Source organism: Ailuropoda melanoleuca, chromosome 7, assembly GCF_002007445.2.
Source record: "Ailuropoda melanoleuca isolate Jingjing chromosome 7, ASM200744v2, whole genome shotgun sequence".
Classification (NCBI taxonomy): domain Eukaryota; kingdom Metazoa; phylum Chordata; class Mammalia; order Carnivora; family Ursidae; genus Ailuropoda; species Ailuropoda melanoleuca.
In genome coordinates, this window is record NC_048224.1 from 60,501,372 (window position 1) to 60,526,201 (window position 24,830).

General features: G+C 50.0%; 1 protein-coding gene across 7 annotated transcripts in view; it reads left to right on the plus strand.

Annotated features, from left to right (window-relative positions):
• Positions 1-24,830, plus strand: part of EHMT1 (euchromatic histone lysine methyltransferase 1) — an 83,812-nt gene that overhangs the window by 43,582 nt on the left and 15,400 nt on the right. For 6 of the 7 annotated variants that reach the window (XM_034664920.1, XM_034664921.1, XM_034664924.1 and 3 more), the window contains 7 exons: positions 859-1,085; positions 1,868-2,041; positions 3,250-3,332; positions 4,413-4,519; positions 10,155-10,277; positions 16,935-17,036; positions 18,679-18,783. In XM_034664920.1, the coding sequence (XP_034520811.1) occupies positions 859-1,085; positions 1,868-2,041; positions 3,250-3,332; positions 4,413-4,519; positions 10,155-10,277; positions 16,935-17,036; positions 18,679-18,783 (921 nt within the window). The remainder of the gene's footprint in view (positions 1-858; positions 1,086-1,867; positions 2,042-3,249; positions 3,333-4,412; positions 4,520-10,154; positions 10,278-16,934; positions 17,037-18,678; positions 18,784-24,830) is intronic. The other variant, XM_034664919.1, reaches the window with a different exon arrangement.

Consider the following 24,830-nt stretch of genomic DNA (forward strand, 5'->3'; position numbering starts at 1 on the left):
CTCCTTTCTTCCACATCCTTGTTGCTTCTGCTGGAAAAGAGGGAGACTGCTTCTCTGTGTCTGTTGACCCTTAACTCCCAGCAAGCACACGCTAGTCTTACGGCTTCTCATCCTGCTGGGGGTTTACCTCCGTGGTGCCAGCAAGGGTCCTTTTTTGAGGCCATCATGGGTTTGCCTAAAGTGCCCCTCAGTAATGCTGGGTAATCTCTGTAGAGCACTGTTCCTCCTCTCTCTTCTGAGGTTCTCTGTCCTAGATTGTCCTCTGGGAGTCCTTCGTGAGACCTGGTCTTCTGTGCAGTCTCTTCTTGGCTTAGAACATCCGGAGAGTGAGGCCTTGGCCTCCTGGGGTGTGGGGGTCAGTCAAGTGGCTTCTCCCCACTTTGCTCTCTTTCTTTAAAGCAGCGGTGGGGCAGGGTGGGGTCATCTGGGCGGCTCAGTCGGTTAAGCATCTGACTCCTGACTTTAGCTCAGGTCACGGTCTAAGGGTTTGTGGGATTGAACCCCGATCAGGCTCTGTACTCGGTGTGGATTCTGCTTGAGATTCTCTCCCTCTCCTTCTGCCCCTCCCGCTCTTACTGTCTCTTTCGCGCTCTCTCCCTCTCTCTCAAATAAATAAATAAATCTTAAAAAAAAAAAAAACACACAAAACCAAAGAAACAAAGCAGGGGTATGTGTGGACACACCACAGACGTAGGACATGGGTCTCCTGCTTACCTAGCCAGGGACTGGGATCCCCAACCGGCCTCTGGGCCCCTGGCCCCCAGAGCACACTCACAGGCAGGTTCAGTAGCACTTTGTTTACTTTCATGCATGTTAGCCCTGATTTTAAGCAATGATTTCTCATCCTCCTGTTTCCAGGGTAATTTTATGGAGTGCCAGCCTGAGAGCAGCATCTCTCACCGCTTTCACAAAGACTGTGCCTCCCGAGTCAATAATGCCAGCTACTGTCCCCACTGTGGGGAGGAGATCTCCAAGGCCAAAGAGGTGACCATCGCAAAAGCAGACACAACCTCCACCGTGACGCCGGCCCCCGGGCAGGACAAGAGCTCCTTGGTGGAGGGCAGGGCTGACACAACCACAGGCAGGTATGCACCCAGTGCAGCCTTGGTCAGCTCCCCCAAAGGCCTGTGTGTCTTGAAGTGCTGACCCCTGCATGTGTGTGTGCGTGTCCTGTGCCCCGGCGGAGTGTCTCTGCACGTCCATGCATGTCCGTGCCCCCTACACATTTGTACATCTGTGGCATGCAGGTGGAGTACGAGACGTTAGCTTTAGCTGGTACAACTACTGCATTATATTTTGAAGGCCCTAGCTAAACAAAAAAAGACTTTTATTAAGGGAAGGGTTCATACTGGGAATATATAACATAATAAATATCTCACTGATACAGAGAAAAGTAATACTTCGTCGAAGGCTGTTTAAAAGAGCCTTGAATTGTAGACATGTCAAACTGAATATTGGGAGGAGGCCGATTCCTTCTTGTTGTTCTGTGTTAACCCTGCTAACCTGTAAATGAATGTGACATACTTTGAATCAAACTTCTAGGAGGATTTCCTCCCACTGGGCTGAGCAGTGGGTTTGATAGCTCCAACTTGGAAGCTCATTCACAAAAACAAACTTGAACGTGGTCCTGGAAACCGTGGAAAAGTTGTCCTTTTGCTTTGAATGTCACTTTTCTTCTGGGAATTTGCCCTGAACTAGACTGATCCAAGGACTGAACAGAGAGCGAGTCTGAAGCTGTTTTCACGCTCAGAAGAGCAGGACAGCTGGAGGGGTCCGAGTGAATCGTGTGTTTTCATTGGTTTCCACGAGAAGTGGAGATTTTCACGTGTCTGCAATTGAGCATGTCATTTGTTTCCTACCCCTCAAGCACTGCTGGACCACCGCCATTGGAGGATGGCAAGCCTCAGAGCACAGCCCCCCAGGCAGCTGAGGGCTTCGACCCCACGGGGCCTGCCGGACTGGTGAAGCCGGCTCCCGGCCTCTCCCAGGGACCAGGAAAGGAGACCTTGGAAAGCGCTCTGATCGCTCTGGACTCGGAAAAGTAAGAACCAGTCTGCAATTTCAGGCATGGCTCAGGGCCTGACCTACTGACATCCGCCCATCTGGACGTTCCTTCCTGCAGATTTCTCTTCCCTCCGTGTCAGCCACTGGGCTGTTGGCGCCCATGTGTCTGTAAATCCCCCGGCGCTTCTCGGACTGCCATGGTCGCGCTTGCCCAGGGTCTGTACCCCGTGTGGCACCTCCTGAGAGTCACCAGGCTCCCCCACGGGGTCGTGGGGAATTCCCAACCAGGTCACTGTAGCCTTCTTCAGCTTTTTGATTAATGGTGTTCATTTACATATTCACGTATTTTTACACTGTTTCAGGAAATTGTTTCAAGCTGTCCATTATATTAAGAGCAAAAGGTGACTTCTTTGAAATCATAAGTGAGGATAGTCCTGGTGAGGCTTTTACAGACATTTCCCCTGGATATTGTTGACCCCCTGGTGTTGACCTCAGGACATAAGAGCAAATGCCACTTGGCTGATTTCCTCATCTGTGAAATGAAGCATTGGATCAAGTGGCCGTTCAGGCTTACCTGCCAACTCCCAGATAGTGCAGCCCTGCAAGAGGGCCCCGAGTCTGTGACCTGTGAGCCAGGCAGGCGTCCTCTCCCGGGGAAGCCCACCAGCCTAGTTCACCAGGGTCTCAGGCCAGGCCACGTGTCCTCCCTCAGGGCATGCGCCTCTCTTCTGGAAGGGGTGTATGTCGCGGTACTCTTGATTAGGGGAAGCTCAGGTGTTAGGACACATTGCCGAGTCCCCCATAGCTTTCACTCTGTCAGTCTCCAGCCTCATCTGTGGCCCTGATGTTATGGTGACTGTTGCGTCCCCCTGCCCCGCTCGCCAGGCCCAGACCACATGCTGAAGGGGGTGGGCTGGGCCAGGTGGGCCTTCCTCGACCCCACGCTACAGCGAGATGGTTCGCTCTGTTGTCACAGTACGCAGTTGTCACAGTACACAGAAGCCTCAGGAACTATTCTCCTGTTGTGGATGAAGAAGACAGTTGCTCTTTTTTATTGTTTTTTCCTGTGTGATGTGTGAGCCTGGTGACTTTGGTGCCCTTGACCCTGAGGCATCAGTAGGTAGACATCCCCAGGCCTTCGCATCCCTCAGTGAGCCTCTGTACATCTGTGTGTGTGGCGGCGGGTGGGCTAGGAGCTTGGGTGAGGCCACCTGGTGGTCACAGCTGTCCGTGCTTTCCCCGCAGACCGAAGAAGCTTCGCTTCCATCCGAAGCAGCTGTACTTCTCCGCCAGGCAAGGGGAGCTGCAGAAGGTGCTGCTCATGCTGGGTAAGCGGCCTGTCACTCCCGCTGGGCTGCCTGCCCCTGATGCCCCAGGAGCCGGCAGTAGTTTGTTACCTTTTTGAGGAGGTGGGTCTCGGTTTTTTTCTTAGTCTGTCTCTTGTTTCTCTGATCTGCGCCCAGTAGTGGTCATCTTGTGCGTGGTGTTCATATTCTGTTATTTGTGGTAATAGACATATTTTCTATGAATTTCTCATTTTAAAAGAGGAATGTGGTATATGATTAAGAGAAGATGTAGATTCAGGAAAAGGAAGCTGAGTGAGTGGGGCCAGCTGTGCACTGGTGGCAGGAAGGCGTGTACAAGGCCTGTGCTGGTGGAAGCCGGCTGTGGGCAGAGCAAGACATACTACACTGACGCACCTGCTGGTGCTTTCAGACCCTTCCCAGATCTGCTCCACCAAGGAAGGGGCAGTAGTTTGATTCTGAGCTTGCAGCTCGAGGCTTTGTTTCTCAGGGTTCAAAAGAGTGATTAAAAATGCCTTTACTTGACAATCAAAGAAGACACTCAACGATTTGTTCTAAAAATGTAAGTTATTTAACGTTGACCAAAATGGCAGTTTTAGTCATTTTCCCCATAGGCATTCCTGGCTGCTCTGTGGCTGGTCTGTCAGTGGATTGTCCATGGCAGGCCTGGCTGGGATCGTGTGCACCAAGCCACGTGTATGTGTGTGAGGCTGCCCAGTGGGCCTGTTGTCCTTGCCCTTAGCGGGTGCCCCCCGGCCTGGGGAAGGCAGAGAGCAGGAGTGCTTGAAAATACAGAAGGAACCCCAGAGAAATTCTGGGAGCCCCTGAGTTAGACAAGGGCAGTGAGGGAAGCGTTTCGTATTGTTAGGTGGCTCCTGGCAATAGACCCACATGTTGAATTTTGTGTGAAGCTAGCATACTTCCTTTTGAGTCTTAGCAGTGTGTTTGGAGGCTGGCTTCACTCTTACCAGACATGGGAGGTGTTGTGTGATGCTGGTTCTTGGTGGTCATCCACCTGTGCCTTTACTAGCCTTTGTGACCACCCTGAAGTGGTGGGAACAGAGGCTGCTTCCAAAGTAATCGGTGAAACCTGTTTGTTCACAGTTGACGGAATCGACCCCAACTTCAAGATGGAGCATCAGAACAAACGCTCCCCACTGCACGCCGCTGCGGAGGCTGGCCACGTGGACATCTGCCACATGCTGATTCAGGTCGGACAGGGCGGCTCTCCACAGAGCCCTCCACCCGCTCTCTCTTGTCTTTGTTGGTAAAATGACACGAGGCTCATAGTTCTGAGAGCCAGAAAGTCAAACAGCACTTCCTGGCCCAAACAGAAAACCAGCGTTTCTGTCCCTCCAGTCCTGGCACACCCGGGCCCTGCTGTCAGTCCAACAGCTGCTTCTCTGGCTCTTTTCTAGATTTGTTGTTTTTGTTCCCGTTCTCCACTCAGTTTTTAATATCAATTACTGACTTTAGAGCGTGGAAAGGCTTGGCCCTGGCATGCTCACGCCACCCCCCCCATCCTCCCCGTTTGATCATGTCCTGTGTTGCTGAGGTCTGTGGCGGAGCCCCTGTGTTGGGTGGTCACGTCAGTACTTCCGGAGCTGGCCACGGCGCCTACGAGAGCGGCAATTGTCGTGTGCTTCTGTTGCCTCCTCCCATTCCTAACCCTCTGAACAGACTGCCTCTTGTCTCCGTGTCACCGAGAATTCTGGTTGTTGCTTGCTCCCATGCCCTCTTTCTCTGGGACACCCCTTCCCTGACCCTGGCCCTGTGTTGGGCCCCTGTCTGTTGGAGACGACATTTTCAGTCTAATCCTTTATCTCTGGATGCCTCAGGAAATTTCCTTCAGTCCACTGGTCTCAGATCTCACTGCGATGCAGTGGTCTTTTGACTCCTTTGGAGTATTTGGTGTGTCCTTCGATGTAGACGTTCCTGTCCCTTGTTCTGGGGTTTCTGGATGCCACCTTCCCATCTGCCCTCTGGAGCTCCTGTTCTCATGTTAGGCCTGATGGACTCGTCCTCTGGCCATCGCTTCCTGCTGTGCACCAGCTCTTCATTTCCCCTCCCGCTTGCTAGGCAGTGTTCTTGACCTCACCCTCCAGCTGCTCTGGGGAATTTCAGTCTGTACAGTCCCATCGTGAGATCCAGAGTCCTTTCTTGCTCCCTGAGAGTTCCTTTTTTGTACCTATGTTCTTCCCTTGTTTCTTTGAAGATACTACAGTAATTTTGAAGTTTTGTGCTGCTCTGTTCGGTTTGGTCTTTCTTTTTTATAGGTTTTCCTCAAGTGCCTGATGATTCCTGTTTGTTCACATCTAAAGTACTAAAATGCTGGTGGGGGGTCCCTGTCTTGTTGCTGTTGGGTGCCCTGCAGGCACTGCTGGCGAGAGAGGGGCACGTGTGGGCTGTCTCCTGCGTATGCCTCTGTGGGAGCCTGAGGTGCCGAAGGCCGGGCTGCCGGGGCTGCTCCCCTCCCTCAGCCTCGCTTGTGTATCTGTCTTAACGCCACAGCTTCTGCCAGTGCGTCTCCACTCACCTGGAGTGTTTTCTTGTTCTGATGGGTGCTGATGGAAGCGGCCGCTGTGGGCAGAGCAGGACACGATCGTGTTGACATTTGCGCCTGTATCTTGCGGTCGACACACATGTTAGTGTACATTTGTAGCTTCCTCTCACGCCAAAGAGCCTCTGGTTGGGTGGTGTCTTGTTACGTAACATGTTGCTAGAGTGTTTAAAAGGTCAGCCTGGTAATCTTGGTATTTTAATAGGAACCTTTAGTCTAGATAATATTTACTGTAATTTCTAGCATTTAAATATATTTCTGATGTTTTATATTGTTGTTTTGATTCTTAGTTTTTTCAAACAAATGTTCTTTTTTAAATCTCTTTCGTTGCCTTCTTTTGGGTTGATATTTGCTTCAGTCATCTCTTTTCCTTTCTCTTCACTCACGTGGAGGCTGTGTACTCTCTCTCGCCTCCAGAGGTCAATCTGTGATCCGGTGTGCAGGCATCATGTCCTCCGTCTTCAGACGGACAAGATGGGGGAGCTGCGGATGCCAAGGGGGTGACAGAAGGCCTTGCACTGGCTTGGTGAGCTTGAGCCATTTCGGTGCAGAGGCCCATGGAGTTCAAGAGAAGCCTAGCAGGACTCGGGGGCAGCCGAGAGGGCTGCTTAGAATGGTCATACAGGGGTTGGTTCTCAGCAGTGACGGTGGTGGGTGGCTGATCTGACGGAGAGGAGCTCATTGGAGAGAGGTCAAGGGCAGCTGGCATGGCCATTGAGGCAGTGAGCACGGGTGCTGGTGCTCCGAGGTGGGGAGAGGGCTGGGGGTCAGCGCCCCAGTGGGATGCTGTCTCATCCCCATTGCAAGGGGTCGCACGGGGCACGGATGTGGTTTGTGCTTCGGAGAGGGTGGACTGGAGGCCCGGTGCTGTGTGGGACGGTGGCAGGACAGGGTCGGGGCAGGAGGTGGGGCAGGGTCTCCCTGGTGGTCAGTGTGCTGCGCGGAGGTGGGTGAGGGGGCTGCCCAGGCTCCTCCTCATTTCAGAGACCAGTGTGGGGGCTTTTTGGGAGACATTTCCCTGGATTCGGGATTCTGGGTTGCTGGTTGTTTTCTCTCACTTTTTTTAAGGAACGATTCCACTGTCTTCTGGCTTCTTTGCCTTCTTTTGAGAAGGTAGCTTGTCATTCCTTTGAAAAGACCTGTTTTCTCTTTGGCCTTTTTTTTTTTTTTTTAGTGTTAAAGTGTGTGTGTGTGTGTGTGTGTGTGTGTGTGTGAGAGAGAGAGAGAGAGAGAGAGAGAAAGAGATTCATGCAGAAAAGTCCTTAAGATGTAAACATCATGTTAATGAGTAGTCATGAAGGGCACCCACCTCAACCCAGGTCAGGACAAATCCCTGCCCACCCCCCTGGAGGGGACGGCTCTGCAGGCTCTCACCGTGACAGCCCTGGTCTCTGTATCTCTCCAGTCTGATTGCCATGTGGCTTTGCTCTGTCTTCCTCTCTGCTTCATGCACATTGAGTCACGCGGTAGGAATTCTGGTGTGTCTTCCTTTCGGTCCAAGAGCAGAACCGTACTTGTGCCTGTGAGCACAGGGGGAAGTGTGTCTGTGCTCTGGTCCCGGTCCTGTCCCTCCCGCCCTTGTGTGAGGCACCATCCTGGGAAAGCCGAGAGCGCAGGAACTCTCTGCCGTTCTGTAGCTTCTCTGTATCTTAAACTGTTGTGAAATAAAATATGACTTACTGTGGAAGAGCAGCCCTTTCTAGTGTTGTTCTCTGTGACCCTCTGTGCTGGCCTGATGTCGATGGCCTTGGCTGCTCACTCCCTGAGCTTGGGAGCCTGTGATTGTATTTTTCTCCTAGAACCTGAACTGCTTTCCTGAGAGTCCCCAGGACTCTAGTTTTGTCTAGTTTCCCCTGAATCCAAGGGTGTTGTTTCTAGGAGGTTCAGCTCTGGTGGGGCGTCTCCCTGCCACACCATCCACTGGGCAGGCTCTGGCTCTGCACCCTCTCCCCAGCCCCAGAAGCTCTGAAGCTGCTGACTGGTGTCGCTAGCCTGCACTCTTCTGTGTTCTTGTGTTCTCGGGGTTTGAGGAACGTTCGCTCATGCCAGGAGCACCTGTGAAGAGCAGTTTTGAGATCTTTCCATCCCATTTAATTTTTGTCCTGTGGTCTCACTAGAAACAGCTCTTATTTTGTTCGGGCCCTGCCCGCTGCAGTGTGCCATGTGCTGCCATACGTGGCTGTTCGGATTGAAAGGACAACATTAAGTGGAAGGAAGCATGTACTGCTCAAGCACTGAGCACCATCCCCCGAGCTCGTGACTGTGTGGTCAGGGCGGCTGGGCTGGTCGTGGATACAGATGCAGCACGTCTACCTCCAGCCGTCATCCCGGCCTTTGGCCAGCCCCGGGGACATCCATGGTGTGAACATCCCTGCCACTGGTCATTCATGGCAGCTGCCCTGGGTCCAGGTGCATGTCCCCACTGACAGGTCACCTCCATCTGCTCCCCAACTCTAGGGTGCCCTGTAGCCTTTCCTCCTTGTGTGAGTGTTCCTGCTGTGTCTGTGGTTGCTGTCCGTCGTGAGCCTGTGAGGGGTTTCGTAACAGAGAAAGGTGTATATCCTGATAGTCATGGAGCCCTGAGGGGAGGGGCAGAGCCACACCTGTTGCACTGACCTCTGAGCCCGAGGACCTGTTGTGGACAACACATGCCTCACCCGGTGCATACACACACCTTGCACACCCACACGGGGTCTTGCACACTCTGCACAGTCACGCAGGGAGGTTGTGGGGAACATGTGGGGGTTGGGGCTTGCCTGGTGTCCGGCACTTGGGCTGTGGTGTGTCTGGCCTGGAGTCTGTACTGAGTCCATCCTGCTGGATGAACTGGGACTTTTCCCTTAAGACCCACTTCCCTGTTCTCACCATTCTCTCGGGTGGGAATCCCATCAGTCACATGGGGACCTCCTGGTTGGACTCTCTCCTCTGTCCTCTCCCTCTGTCTCAAGGTTCTTTGGGATTCTTTGGCTTTGTCTCTCAGTCTTTCCTACCTTTTCCTGGTGACAATCACTTTCTTCTGGGCCAGCTTTTGCAGTGTCAGTTCTGGATTGTCTGTGTGTCCTTGTGAGGGCCTCTGTCACTTGTTGCCCTTGATTTCAGATGGGCACACTGGGAATAGGTCCTAGGTCCTCAGACTTGCCCCCCAAGTCTCAGGGCCTGGTCTGACCCTGGTCTAACTGAAGGTCAGGGGTCTCGTCCTCTGACCCCTGACCTTCCATTAGTGCCTGGTCTTCAGCTCTGCCTATGGCCCCCAGCCCCATCCTGCCCTCTGGAATTTGCCAGAAGTCTTGTTCAGGCACCTCAGTCCCCTGGTTTCCCTGTGCACCACTCTGGATCTATTTAAAAATTTAACTCATTTGTTACTTTTGTTTTTAATTACAAACAGCAAAAATAATACTATTCTCAGCCTTTTCCTAATAAATATTTATTTTATAAGCTAAATACTAGCTTTTGGTACATCATTTTAAGAAATTAGGCAATTTTACCCGCATGGGGAAAAGGTTTTAATTGTGAGAATCCAATTTGCTTGTAGCACACAACACATTTCAGAGTTGGAGCTGCTTAAGTTTCAAACAGACTGCAGTTTATCTATGTATATTTGCTAGACTGTTAGTTTTCCAAGTACATACTCTATTGAAGATTAGAAATTGCTTCAAAATACTTAGTATTGGAAATCAGCTTTTATTCTACTAATTTTGGGAAGCGTTAAAACAGCCAAAGAAGGAGGTCACTGAGTCAGGGTGTCCTGTGGTCACTGCAGGCCAGATCATTGCCCGCCTGCTGGCCCAGCTTTGCTGAGCAGTTCCCTCCACATTCCTCCTTTGCCCGCTTTATTTTATTTTTTGAAGATTTTATTTACTTCTGAGAGAGAGAGAGCGAGAATGTACACACGAGCAGGGGGGGGCAGAGGGAGAGGCAGACTCCCCGCTGAGCAGAGAGACCAGTGCGGGGCTCTGAGCCGAGGGCAGATGCTTAACCAACTGAGCCCCCGGGTGCCCCCCTCCTTTTCCTGTTTTAGAAGGTTATCACTTCTTACTTCTAAAGTTGTTGTTGCTAATGTGCTATAAACATTTTCTGTCAGGAAAATGCTTTTCTTGAACCGAAGGTTTGACAGTAGTAGAACGGTCATGTCTGCATTCGGTTCTGCAGACGCAGCTACAGTCATTGGGAATGATTTTAGCATAGCTCACCAGATCTTTCTGCTTGCAAGTGTCTGGAGTGTCTGAATGCCAGGCGGGGCTGCAATGGGAGCTCTCTACGCACCTGAACTGTCCTGGTTTCACTAGGCGGGCGCGAATATCGACACCTGCTCGGAAGACCAGAGAACCCCGTTGATGGAGGCAGCAGAAAACAACCATTTAGATGCAGTGAAGTACCTCATCAAGGCCGGGGCCCTCGTGGATCCTAAGGTACGCATTCCTGTCGTGTGTAGAAATCTCTCAGAAAGATGAACAGGGGCCAGTTCCTTGTTGGAACGTCTTCAGGAATCAGTAGCCAGTCAGACGTCCACCTACTTGTCTGGAAGTAGTTATTAGCTCACCTTGCTTGGTTAGCAGTTTATTTGAGGAATTACTAGTGCACACTGGATCTGCTGTGCCTCACAGAGAGACAAAGCGACAAATGCGGAGTTTGCCGCGCAGAGGCCTCTGGCTTCCTTCGTGTTTTACACGTTCCCTCTTCTGACTTCCACCTGGGGCAGTTAGCCCCCGGCCCCCGCCAAAAGCATACAAATTGGGAAAGAAGTAAAATGATCTCTGTTCATAAATGGCATGATTGTATATGTAGAAAATCCTAAAGATTCCGCACAAAAAAACCTAGAACTAATAAATGCATGCAGAAAAGTTATAAGATACAAAATCAGTACAGAAGCATCAGTTGTAGCCCTGTACCCCTGAGAGGAAGTATCCGAAAAGGAAATTAGGAATTCCATTTTTAATAGCATCAAGAAGAGCAAAATATAAGGAATAAACTGAACCAAGGAGACAAAAGACTCGTACACTGAAAACCACAAAACGTTGCTGAAAGAGATGAAAGAAGATAAGTACGTGGAAACGTGTCCCGTGTTCGTGGGTTGGAAGACCGAACATTGTGGAAGTGCCAGTACACCCAGGGCGAACCACAGAGTCAGCACGATCCCCGTCGAAATCCCAATGCCATTTTTTACAGATAGAGAAAAACCAATCCTGAAATTCATATGATCTCAGGGACCCTAAACAGCCAAAACAGTCTGCAGAAGAACAAAGCTGGAGGCCTCACGCTTCCTGACTTCGGAACCTACCACAAAGGTACAGCAATCAACACAGCACGGTACTGACCTGAAGGCAGACGTATAGACCGTAGGAGAGGGGGGCCCAGAAACGAACCCTCGCCTGTATAAGATGGTTCTCGGCAGGGTGCCAGGATCATTCAGTGGGAGGAAAGGGCAGTCTTTTTAACAAATGGTCCTGGGAAAATAGGATCTCCACATGTGTAAGAATGCAGGTGGGTCCTTCCTTTACACCGTATTTAGATATTTATTCCAAATGGATCAAAGACCTAAATGTAACAGCTAAAACCATAAATCTCTTAGAAGAAAAGATAGAGTAAAATCTTCATGACATTCATTGGGTCTGGTAATGATGTCTTGGGTATAACACCAATAGCACAGATAATAAAATAGATAAACTTCATCAAAAATAAAAACTTTCGTGTGTCAGAGGACACTAAGAGTGTGAAGAGACAACCCATAGAATGGGAGAAATAGTCATAACTCCTGATGGGGGATTCCTATCCAGAGTATATAAAGAACTCCTACCACTCAATAACAAAAATCCAACCCAATTCAAAAGTGGGCAAAGACTGAATAGACATTTCTCCAGAGAAGATCTATAAATGGCTAATTAGCACATGAAAAGACGGTCAATATCACCAGTCATCAGGGAAATGCAAATCAAAACTACAGTGAGATGTCACCTCACACCCCTTGGGGCAGCAGTTATCTAAAAATGGAAAGTAAGTGCTAGCAAAGATGTAGAGAAATTGGAACCCTCATGCGTTGCTGGCGGGAATGTGAGACGATGCAGCTTCTGTGGAGAACGGTTTGGTGGTTCCTCAAAAGGTTAAGCATAGAACCACCATGTGATCCGGCAATTCCAGCCCTGTGTATTTACCCGAAGAACCTGAAGGCAGGGGCATGAATGGCTGTCTGCACTCCCATGTTCTTAGCAGTATTGTCCACAAAGCGAGAAGGTGCAAATAGCCCAAGTGTCCAACCGCAGAGGGACAGGTTAGTGAAAAACGGTCTGTGTGCTTTCTGGGGCGTCACCCAGCCTTGAAGGGAAGGGACGGCCCAGCGCAGGTAAGTGCTGAGTGAGACGAGCCTGTCCCAGAAGGACACATCCTATAGAATCCACTCGTGTGAGGACCCAGAGTTGTCAGATTGAGAGACAGGAAGGAGATTAAATGAAGGTTATGGAGGCTGGGGCGGGGCAGGCATCCCTGCAGAGTGGGCACCATGCTTCCATTTAGGGTTAGTGGTGAGGGCCGCACAGCAGTGCTAATGGGATCACTGCCACCGAATGGTACACTTGAAAATGGCCAAAATGGCAAATCATATGTTATATACGTACTGCGTATACAACTACAATAAAATATAAGAACGATCTGTAGTTTTTCACATTAACACACATTTTTCCCACCAAAAACTTATACCGTTCATAGTAATTTACCATCTTCCTTTTTTCTGTCAAATTATTGATTTTTCTATTATTTCAGGTGGCTGCATTGTATTTCATGACGCAGTGGCATCACTTTTAGTCAAATTTGCTTATTGTTTAGTATTTATGTTTTCAATTTTTTAAAAGATTTATTTACTTTCAGAGAGAGAGTGCAAGCATGTGAGCAGGGGGAGGGGCAGAGGGAGAAAATCTTTTAGAGTCTGCTCTGAATGCAGAACCCGACGTGGGGCTCGATCCCACGACCCTGAGATCACGACCTGAGCTGAAACCAAGAGTTGGATGCTTAACTGACTCAGCCACTCTGGCCACCCCTATGTTTTTAATTATCATTATATACAGTGCTCCAATTAACATTTTTTTAGCCAAATTTTTGCACGTCTGATTTCTTTAGGACGTTTTTCTGGGTGTGGAATTGTTAGATTGAAATATTGAGGGTTTTTGTATCTCTTTTGGAAATACACCAATACACTCAATTCCATCTGCTCTTACCAGTGGCGACTGTGATAGGTTTTTATTTTTTATTTTTATTTTTATTTATTTATTTATTTTTAAAGATTTTATTTATTTATTTGACAGAGATAGAGACAGCCAGTGAGAGAGGGAACACAAGCAGGGGGAGTGGGAGAGGAAGAAGCAGGCTCCCAGCAGACGAGCCTGATGTGGGGCTCGATCCCATAACGCCGGGATCACGCCCTGAGCCGAAGGCAGACGCTTAACCGCTGTGCCACCCAGGTGCCCCGACTGTGATAGGTTTTTAAAAAAACAGTAGCAGGGGTGCCTGGGTGTCTCAGTCCGTTAAGCATCTGCCTTTGGCTCAGGTCATAATCTCAGGGCCCTGGGATTGAGCCCCACGCTGAGCAGGGAGCCTGCTTCTCTCTCTCCTTCTGCCACTCCCCCTGCTTGTACTCTGTCTCTGTGTCAAATAAATAAATAAAATCTTAAAAAACCTTTTAAAAATAAAAATAAAAAATATTAAGTTTGATATGCAAAAATTTATTTATTTATTTATTTTACTTTTTTATTTAGGTTGTCTTAAAGTGAACATTTTTTGGTATATAGTTATTTATCTACGGTATGAAAATTTTTTTCAAGCTTTAGTCTTTTGCTTTATTTTTGGTGTTTTTTTGCAATCTGGAAACCTTTAATTCTTATGTAACTATCTATAGATAACTATTATTAATCTTCTCCATTACGATGGGTGAGTGAGTCCCGCATTTACCCCATTCTCTGCCAAGGCACAGATTCCCAGCCTTGTCACAGGAACCAGTACCCAAGCTAAGCACCAGTGCAGAGGCAAGAGCTTAGTGCGCAGGGCTTTACAGAAGCAGCTGGAACCTACAGACAAAGGACCGGAGGAGTTCGGGTAGTTTGAGGGGAGCAGATGTCTGAAGGGGAAGGCTCATGGGTGAGCTTAGTTGTCGGTGGGATGCAGTAGAAGAGAGGGGTCATTCGACTGAAGACTTCTCATTGAGATTATTCAGTCTGAAAAACAGGTTTTAGGACAGTTTCCAACTGATGTGTAATTGGAGTTTCCAGAAAGAGGGGAGAAAGAATCAGACAGAAAAAAATATTGGGGGAAAAAATGGTCATAAGCTTCCCAGATTTGGTAAGAAAACAGTCTGTAGATCCAAGAAATTAAGCCAACCCCAAACTAGATAAACACAAAGAATACCACACCTACACACTGTTGAAAACTGAAAACAAAGAAAATCTTAGAAGCAGCCAAAGAATGACACATGACGTGTAGGCAAACACCATTACAAAAAGTCTCCAACTTCTCATCCGAAACAGTGGGGAAGAAAACAAAAAAATTGTCAACCCGGAAGGCTGCATCCAGTAAAAGTATCCCCCCCACAAAATAATTGTGCAATAAAACACTTTCAAGTGAACAAAAGCTGGTAGGATTTATCGGTACATTTGCCCGAACAAGGGTGGGAACTCTGCCTGAGAGTCTGCCCAGGAACGGCACCTGAGAAAGACCGTTGTTTTCTTTAGATTTCTTAGAAGACACAAGGCTGTTTAAAGCAGAAATATCTTTACAGGGTGGAGTTCATACCAATTTTGAAGTAAAATGTGCCACCAACAGCACCGGGCAGGAGCCACGAATGGAATCCTGTTGTCAGACTGTCTTATTTCTGCCGTGGGAGGCAGTAAACATCAATCCAAGTAGCCTGATAAGGGGAATATCATCACCCCCAGAGAAAGTACAAAGATAATTGAAAAGAAATACAGCTCTAAGGACAAATTTAAAAAATCTAGTGGAGGAAGTGAAGTGGAATACTAAGCAGGTTTGTAGAACTACAGGCAGGAAAAAAGGCTAGAAGCTGACGGGACGAGGAGGGCCCCCCCCCCCAATCCATCGGGACAACACGCGTGAGGACCGGGCGCGCCACAAGCAGTTGGGTACTTCTGCACGTGCTCGCGTTAAATGGACACATGGGTGGAGGAGAAAGGATGGAGAGCACATGTCATGCAAATGGTAAACTTTTAGAAGAGGGAAGATTATCTTTGTGATTTCAGCGCGGAGAGATTTCTTCATGAAGTCACAGAAAAGTACAAAAATTGTTGATAAGGTCAAGTGCATTGGAATGAAGAATTTCTGGTCAACAGGATGTCACAAGGTTCACAGAAGGCAGGCTACACACTGCCAGAAGATACTGCAGTACACCGGCAAAGGCTTAGTACCCAAAATATAAGGGAGTTCTACAAACAAAAGAGCTCAAAAGAAAAAAGGGCAAAGAATGAAAGGGCAGTCCCTGGAAGGGGAAATCTGAGGAACCAGCAGACACAGGAAGGTGCTCAGCCTTCTGAAAACCACCCTGAGACACCATCCTGTAGCCATTGGATTTGGTGACGCTCAAAGGTTGGACTGCCCAGAGGAGCCACAGCGCGCCCCGCGTCGCTGCCGCCGGTGGCAAGCCCCTGCCCCCAGGAGGAGATGCCCCTGTTCAGCTCTGGGATGTATGAACGAGGGAAGGTTTTGCGATACTCGGTACAAAGTCAGACAACTGAGAACACTTGAAAATAAGGCAAGCCTTTACACCAGCAACCATACGTTTTTGTATTTATCCTACAATTAAAAAAANACGCCAGGATCACGCCCTGAGCCGAAGGCAGACGCTTAACCGCTGTGCCACCCAGGCACCCCTACAATTAAAAAATTTTAAACACCAGTAATATGGGGTTTGAGTGTGTGGGTTTTCGTGAGAAAAGCGGGTTACTAACTTCAGGCTTGGTAAGAAATGTGTTTAACAGTGTGTGTGTGTGTGTGTGTGTATGAGAGAGAGAGAGAAAATCTCTGATCAGAAAATGTCTGATTACTGCTTGGAGGGTCAGAAACGGAGAAAGAGGGACTGAAGAAACGTGGTCAGTGTAGACAGGAGCAGGGGGGTAAGGCGAAGAGAGACCCTGTAAGGGGAAAACGGTGGCAGTGTATCCACACGGGTCCCTGAGGTGCTCGCCCAGGAAGAGTCCGTCTGTGCAGGATGCAGGCTCTCAGGTTGGCACTGAGCCTGGCCAAGTGAACCGGGGCACAAATGGTCTCCTGGCCCTCCCAGGACCCCCAAGTCTCTCTCTTGGAGCTTCCTGGGTCTGACCTCCACAGTGGAGGGTAGCTTTTGTTTTGTTTTGAGGTACTTCAGTTAATGGGATATATTTAGCGTGCTTGAGGAAGTGGAGCTGAAAGCTAACGGGGAGATGTGCCTGCAGCCACAGGAGGCAAAATGTAGCCAGGCAGCCACCCTGACATGTGTAGGACTGCAGGGCAAGCATGCCCCCATTCTGGGCCCCTACTCTTCTCTGCCATTTATTGTTTTTAATTCTGTGGCGTATGGACAACAATTAGGGAATTTTTAGCACTAGTCTAAATGTGTAATGGCAGCCATTATCTTGTAGAGGCAGGCACGGTGGGCACGGTGGCCCTCTTGTCACGTGAGGAGTGCAGGCCCCTGGCATGGTCCCGGGGGCCACATTGGAACAGAGGGACAGGGCACTGCACCTGGCCACGTCGAGAAGCTTGGGGCATGCCTTGGCCTGTCCAGACCATGGGAGAAAGGAAGGGACAGGCGGTTGACATGATGTACCCGCGGGTATGTCTTAGAAGTTAAGGCTCCTTGCCACCTGAGGCCTTGCCCCACTGGTGTCAGGATCTTGGAGTTTGGAGCCCGATGGACGAGGCTTGGACCCAGTTGTGCAACCTCTGAAAACAACTCCACCTTTCTGTCTGGGTTCCTTATCGTTCTAGAAGGCAGCTCCTTCATGTGGGGAACAAAAGTTCACCATGGTCATGTGCTCAGGGTCGTGCTGTAGGTCCTGTGATTTCTCTGGATCTAAATGGCATTTGTGTTGCAGGATGCAGAGGGCTCCACCTGTTTGCACCTTGCTGCCAAGAAAGGGCACTATGATGTAGTTCAGTATCTGCTTTCAAACGGACAAATGGACGTCAACTGTCAGGTAAAGCCACGTCCCTCCACTTACTGACATTCCACCTGGCTGACCGGTCAGTGACCCCGTTCTCCTTTGTAGCAGTCCTGGCCCCTACCCATTCTCTGCAGCCCTCCTTGCAAGGAGGAAGGCCTGGCCTCACCCGCCCTGGCTGCCGCCTCCCCGGCTGACCGCTGGCTACTCTAGAAGGTCCCACCTGTGATGGCCTCTACCCTGCTGCCTGGCTGGAGACTTCTCCCACGGCATCTGCCTGGGCTGCCCCAGCCTCCTGGCCTCGTGGCACCTGTCACCGCCTGAGTGGGGTCCCTGACCTGCGTACCAGATGGCCTCCCTTCAGTGGCACCCCATCATTCCTCCCAGTGGCTGTCAGGGTTCCAGGGCAGGATCTTTGTGTGATGTGTAGCCCCTGCCACGAGGAGGTCCCATGTGCATCTAGTGAGTGACTCGGGAGAGCAAGTGAGAGCGCCTCCCTCCCGTTCGCTGAGACCCAGACCCCTACCCTCCCATCTGAGTCTGGGCCCTGGAAAGGGCATCTTGGCTCACGGGCTCTGCCCCGTCTTTTAGTCCAGCCATTGCCTTCAACCCAGCTCTCTGCAAGCCACCCTGACAGAGACCCACCCCAGTGGCCCAGAAATATAGCTCCCTGCCTTGTGCCTCCTGGCCCACCTCTGCTGTGATGGGGTCCACCGGGTGGACCCCTCCCCTGTTTCATTTTCTGTCTTCCACTTGGTTTGGTTTTGTACGTTTCTTCCCCTAGGCTGGGCTCGGCTCGGCTCCCTGAGGCGTGCTTGTCCCTGCTGTGCCCCCGGTGCCCAGGTGGTGCCCAGCCAGCCTGCAGGGATGACCTCATTGTAGTCATGGAGGCTGCATGTCTCCCAGAGAGATGTGGCAGCTGGGGAGTGGGGGTTACAGGAAGTCGTTTGGGAGGTGTTGGGGAGGGTTGAGCTTTCTGCCACCAGACCATGAGTTGGCAACATGATACTCATTTCCTGAAGCGTTGCCTTTTTCTGGTTTCAATAAAACTACCCACCACCACTGAGTAAGGAGACAGGCCTGGGTTTGTGAATAGTAGAAAGCCAACCCGTCAGAACCATGATGGACCCATATATGGGGTCAGCCTGGGCAGGCTTTCTTCAGGAAGAAGTGGGAACTGGGCACAGCTTCCATCTGTCTCTGGGCTTGGATATCTGTCTGTCTGCAGTTGTTGGCAGCTGCTCCTGCTTCATGCTTGGGGTCTGTCTGTGTCACTGGGGCCAGTGCTTCCCGCCAGCCAGACTGTTGGTCTGTGAGGGACGGTCTGGTCAACATTTCTTGGTCCTTACGTGGTCCAAGCAGGTGCACTCAGGTGTGCTGAGTGTTGTCCTGGTGGTGACTGCCCACCAGGCAGCAGAGGGGTGAGGTCACCTGGCGGATCTGTCTGTCCCCCTCAGAGCCAAGGCTCCATCCTGCCCTCACTGAGACGCCCGGGGCTACACCCTGAGCCTAGGTTTCCTCATCCACAAAATGGGGACTTGGACTGGCTCCTGTCTCTTGGAGCCGTCTTACGGTCCTGAGTGAGACTGTGCTTCATGTTACCTGTCTGTAGAACTGTAATGGATTTTGGGTTTTTGGGGGTTTTTTTTGTTTGTTTGTTTGTTTGTTTTGAAATTAGGATGATGGCGGCTGGACGCCCATGATTTGGGCCACTGAGTATAAGCATGTGGAGCTCGTGAAGCTGCTGCTGTCCAAGGGTTCCGACATCAACATCCGGGATAACGTGAGTCTCTGGCCGTCACTGGTCCTGAGCTCCCCCCCGGGAGGTGGGTCCTGCAGGAGGGTGGAGGGACCAGGTGTGCAGAGCTGGCAGCTGAAGGTTCTTTTTCTCGGAAGCCTGACTGCAGCTCTGCCCTCTTTTTCTGTGTTTTCAGCAGCCCCTGGACCCAGGGCTGTGGTTTCCTGAGATTGTTTTGTGTGTTGGCCGATTGTTGGGTATAGATTGAGGGGCCGAGTTTTGTGACACCTGCCCCATGGATAGTACCTGCCTTTTTAGAGATGAACCTGGACTGTGATTGCATCCCTGACTCCCATGTCTATGATTAGGACCAAGGAGCCCAGGGCACACCCCACACCTGGGCAGGTAGTGGTGTGAGCATTAACTTGTACTGGGGTTGCTGTCTTAGAAGGAAGGAAAGGGAGCCATCATGCGCTCAGACCGTGAGAGCTAAGGTGCTTGTGTTGATAGCTAGTTTTGTGGGACAAATTTGTTTTCAGAAAACAGGGTTTTGTGGCCAAGGTCAGAAGACTCACCAGTCCCTCTGGGAGTAATCCTCCAGCCCGTGTGTCAGACAGTAGGTGATTCTAGTTAATTAATTTATTATTTTTTTAAGATTTTATTTATTTGAGAGAGAGAGAGAGACAGAGATTAGTGACAGATCATGAACGAGTGGGGAGAAGAGGGAGAAGCAGGCTCCCTACTGAGCAGGGAGCCTGATGCAGGGCTCCGTCCCACAACCCTGGGATCATGACCTGAGCCAAAGATCAATGCTTAACTGAATGAACCACCCAGGCATCCCTCTAGTTAATTTAAAAGGGCATTTCTGGGGCGCCTGGGTGGCTCAGTCATTAAGCGTCTGTCTTCGGCCCAGGGCGTGATCCCAGTGTTCTGGGATCGAGCCCCACATCAGGCTCCTCTGCTGGGAGCCTGCTTCTTCCTCTCCCACTCCCCTGCTGTGTTCCCTCGCCTGCTGGCTGTCTCTCTCTCTGTCAAATAAATAAAATCTTAAAAAAAAAATAAAAAAAAAAGGGCATTTCTGGCAAGGTCTTCAGGGACCCGCTCGGGAACAAGGCAGAGGGACGGGGTCCCGGGTCGGACAGACACAGTGTGCCCTGCAGAACTGTGTCAGCTGTTACAGAGAGTCACCAAAAGCCGTAAATGGAAAATGTAGCACAAACTCATTAAATTGATCCTGAAATAAGAAAGCAGTTGCCAGTAAGACATGATTTTTCCAAGTACACCATTTAGTACGGTGCCAGTCAGCGTGGAGCCCAAGTGCCCGAGGTAGGGAGCCAGGTGGCGTCTCTTGGTTCTGAGCCCTGAGTGGGACAGGCCTCTCCAGATCAGCGCTTGAAGAAGGGGTGGGAGCAGTGAGCATCACCTGGTCACTCATCGTGGCTGCTTGGCATTGGGAGCCTTCCCTGCATCTGTGAGCAGGTCCTGCCCTGCCCTGAAACCAGGAACAGCAGCACATGGCCCAACTGCAGGGTGTTTCTGTCAATGTCCTCAGAGCTGGTGTCGGTACAGTGATGCTGCCTGCAGGTCCCCGGGGGCTGGGAGGCCCAGGGCAGCTTGGGATGAGGGTAGAGGGCAGGGGTGATGAGGTCCAGTGTGGCTGCAGCAGAGGGCCGTCGTGACCTGCCCTGCTGATGCTTCGTGACACACCGTGAGCGGCCCCCTTCAAGCACGAGTGGTTGGAGCAGCTGCAGTCGTGCGTCCTTGGCAGGCAGGGTATCAAGAGTGTATGCCCACACGCACACGGCGGCACACGGCCTCGCAGGGTCCAGTGGGCGTCAGCACTGGTGCTGGTGGTGGTCCTTGAGAGGCAGGAGGGTTGACTAAATTGCGTGTTTGTTCATGAGATGAAACAGCTCTGTTCTTCACCCTAACAGTTTTATTGATATGTAAGTGGTGGACTGCACCATTTAAGGTGTCCGGTTGGATGAGTGTTAATCCCAGAAGCCATCACCACAGTCAGGACAGTGCACGACACTCCCAGAAGTTTCCTCCTGCCACTTCATAGCCAGCCGCCCACTGCTGTGCCTTCTGTCACCGAGTTTGTGAGTTGGGCTTTCCGTAGGTGGATCCCAGCAGTGTGGTCATTGCTCAGGTAGCCTCATCTGGGGGTCAGCGTTCCACTGTGTGGACAGGTCAGTTCGTGTGTCCTTCACCAGGTTGCAGACATTTGGGTTTTCTGGGTCACCTGGCTCCCCAACATAGAGCTGCTGTGGATATGCACACGTGTGTGTTTGCATGTGCCCATGCTGTCATTTCTCTCCCATGAAACCGGGGTCACCTGTTACGGAGTCTGCCCAGCTTCCAGAGTGGCTATGCCTGCGAGCGGTGTCTGGGAGCAGCTCCTTCACGTCCTGCCCAGCACTTACTGTGCTTGGTCTGTGTCCTCTTGGCGGGGAGGGGTGCTCTGTTCAGATCTTTTGCTCATTTTTTATTGGATCATTTATTTTCTTCAGTTTTAAGAATTGCTGTACGTTCTGATTACAAGTTCTCTATATCAGATGTTTTACAAACCCTGTGTTTGAGAAGCAGATGCGTTTTAATTTTGATAAAGTCTAGTGTATTATTTTCTAGTTCTGGATCGTGTTTGGTGTTCTCTTAAGAAATCATTGCTCAACCCAAGATCCCAAAGACTGTCTCCTATGTTTTCTTATAGTAGTTTGTTTTGCATTAGGATGTCTAGCTGTCCCAGCACCAGTTGTTTAGAAAGCCATCCCTTCTCCGTAGAGTTGACTTTGCCCCTTCTGCATGCGTGTGGCTCCGTGCCTGGGCTCTGTCTTCCATGCCATTGGCCCACACGTATCTGTCCTTATGCCAGCGCCATGCTTTCTCAATTAAGAGAATATGCTGTGTTACATACAGGAGAAGAACCTTATAGAGGGGTGTCCCATTTCTCCCAGACCTCATGCTGTTGCTCTCAGACATTGTACCAACACCACAATATGTTGTTACTTTGTTTCAACAGTCAGTGATCTTTTGGAAACACTGTAGTGATGAAAGTCTCAGAGGTCAGTGCCTGCTGCCACCACTTCCTTTGCTCCTTGTTCATTTACTTAGGTCCTTCATTCCAAGGTCATTTTTCTTCTACACGTCTGCCTTGGTTTATTGTGTGCTGCTGGGTGCCGGTCTGCCCATGACAGGCTTTTCCTGCCTACAGAGTCCTTATCTCACCTTCACTTTGGGAGGTGTTTTGCTGGGTATGGACTTTGGTTGATAGCTTCTTTCAGTACTTTGCATACCCGGCCTCTCTGCGTCCTCACCGATGGGTTTCCCGCGGGGAATTCTTTGGGGCACCTTGTCCTTATTTCCAGATAAGAGTGCGTCTGCTTTCTTTTGCTGCTGTTAGGATTTTTTCTTTTTCACTAGATTTTAGCACTCTGATTATGATGTGCCTTGTGTCGCTTGTGTGTGTGTTGCACGTGTGAGGTCAGGAAGGGTTTGTGAAGCTTCTGTCAGCAAGGTCCTCATTCCTTCCAGAACTGTTCCTGCCTCCCCCCCCACCCCCGCTTCACAAGGGTCCCTGTTCTGTGATTTTCATGTGGTTTGAAGTTGTTCCCAGCTCACTGATGCTCTTTTCATTTCCCTCAATTATTTTTTCACTCTGGATCACAGTTTAGCTGGTTTTAAAGCTGTTTTGCTGGTTTTATTGCAATTTCGCTGTGTCTTCAAGCTCAGTAATCTTTTCTTTATAACCTGTGACGCTGTTAATCTCATCCAGTGTGTTTCTGTCAGACATTGTACTTGTCAACGCTAAAAGTTTTGTTTGTAACCTTAGGTTGCATGCCAGACATGGTGAATTTTACCTTGCTGTGAATTTCTGTATTTCTGGAAAGGTCTTGAGCCTTGTTCTGGGTGCAGCAACATTACTTGGAAATAGTCTGCTTTGGGCTTTGCTTTCTAGGTTTGTTAGGTGGATCCATGCAGGCTTCAGCCTAGTGCTGGTCATCTCTCTTGTGAGGGTACTGGCACTGAGCCCTCTGTGCCTCAGCTTTGGGGGTGTGTCCTCCTGGAGGTCCAAGGTGGGAATGTCCAGATCTCCAGAGGCCTCTTTCCCAGCCCCACATTCTCCTGGGCCAACCCCAGCTTCCTCGGCCACTGGCTCTCAGTTCCTGTCTCAGGGCTTCTCCTGGTCCGTCCCCTCCCTGAGCTGAGGCTTGGATCTCAGGACAGTGAGAAGGCGGACCCAGGCCCCCTTTTTTGTTTCTGCTCTCAGGGATACAGTACTTCATCGCCTGATGTCCAGTGTCTTGAAAACCATTATTTCACACGTTTTGACTGTTTGGCTCTTTCAGGCAGGAGGGTAAATCCAGATGGTCCCTCTGGCCCAGTCTCTGTCAGAACCAAAGTGCCGTCTATCACTTCAGATGTGTGGGTCAGGTCTGTTGTAACATAGCAGGCAGATCTCAGCTAGTCTGGGACTGCACATTCCTATGCTAAGAGGAGCCTAGGTGGACGGGGACAGTCTCAGCCTGTAATTCTGGTTATAAAATCATAGATCCTTCTGATGAAGGAATGAGAAAAGAGGCCCCTAAGGAAACCACATTTTGTTCTGGAGCTTGCAGATGTTTGGACAATGGAAAGATAAGGGGGTAGAAGGCGTCTCAACACATCATCCAGGAAAGGAAGCCCCAGGCAAATCCAGGCTTTTCAGAAAACACTAAGGCCTACCGAGGAGCCTGTGGTGAAGCCTGTGCTTGGGGCTAGCTGCCGTTTGCTAACAGAGAGGGCCACAGACTTTGACTTTTCTCTTTCCTCAAGTTCACTGAGCTGAAAGCATCAGATGCACTCAGAGTGTGGGACTGGGAGGCAGATTATCTGTGAGCACTGGAGCATTAAGGGGCTTCCCTGGGTGGAGGGGGGCAGGAATGAGGCATGCAGAGTCATGTAGCTGGCACATCGGTTCCATGGGGCTGACATGGGGTGGAGCGGGGCATGCACTGTACGGGTCTCTGCCTGGGTACCACCAAGCCCTCTGTGGTGGTGCCAGAGTAAACAGCCAGGCTTGACTTTGGCGGAGGCTCTCGTGAGATATTGAGGGTTCTTGAGGGGTGGGGGCCCCAGAGCGATGCCCCCACTCTGCCAGGAGACCAGAAAGTGCTTCCAGCACAACCAGTGTTTATGCCACCTTTGAGGGGTTAAGCCCTGAGACCAGGTCAGAAAAAGAAAAAGACTAAAACGTTCATTGCCTTGTATTCTGCTGGAAGTTGGGAACAGACTAAAGGTTTGGTAAAGGAAAGGCTCAGTAAGTCGTGACCGTGAGCTCAGCCTACATGGCGATCTGTGCTGTAGTAGGGTGCCTCACACCACCTGCCGTGAGCACAGGGCAGTCAGCCCGGGAGGGGGTGGAGTGGCTTTCTTGTTCGTCCCCAATGTGGTCAGTTAGCTATCGTGTCACTGTTCTCATTTATGCTGATTTCCCACCTGGCAAGGCTGCACATCGCCCTATATGTATGTGTATTCCTCCTCTTCCATGCAAGTTTTAAATTTTTATACCTTTTGCACATTTGTTTTCAAAATTACAGTGTAGTGTTCTAATAAACTTAACTGTGATCGTTAACAAGTCACTTATAGCTTATTTACAGCACAGATGGTTTTTTCTAATCTTTGATTTAAAATGTTTATTTCACAGTGGTTTTTATGAAGTAAAATCTTAATACAATCAAATTTTCCTACCTTTTATCTTTTTCAAATCTTACACAAGTATTGTCCTGTTTTGCAGTTGTACTTCTGTTCTAAAGTGAGTATAATTTTAGGGGCACCTGGATGGCGTAGTTGTTAAGCGTCTGCCTTCGGCTCAGGGCGTGATCCCGGTGTTCTGGGATCGAGCCCCACATCAGGCTCCTCCTCTGGGAGCCTGCTTCTCCCTCTCCCACTCCCCCTGCTTGTGTTCCCTGTCTCGCTGGCTGTCTCTCTCTCTCTGTCAAATTAATAAATAAAATCTTAAAAAAAAATAAAAATAAAGTGAATATAATTTTAAAAAGTAGACAAAGCAAAGTACTCCCAAATGTTATGTTACTAATGTATTGTGTTTAGGT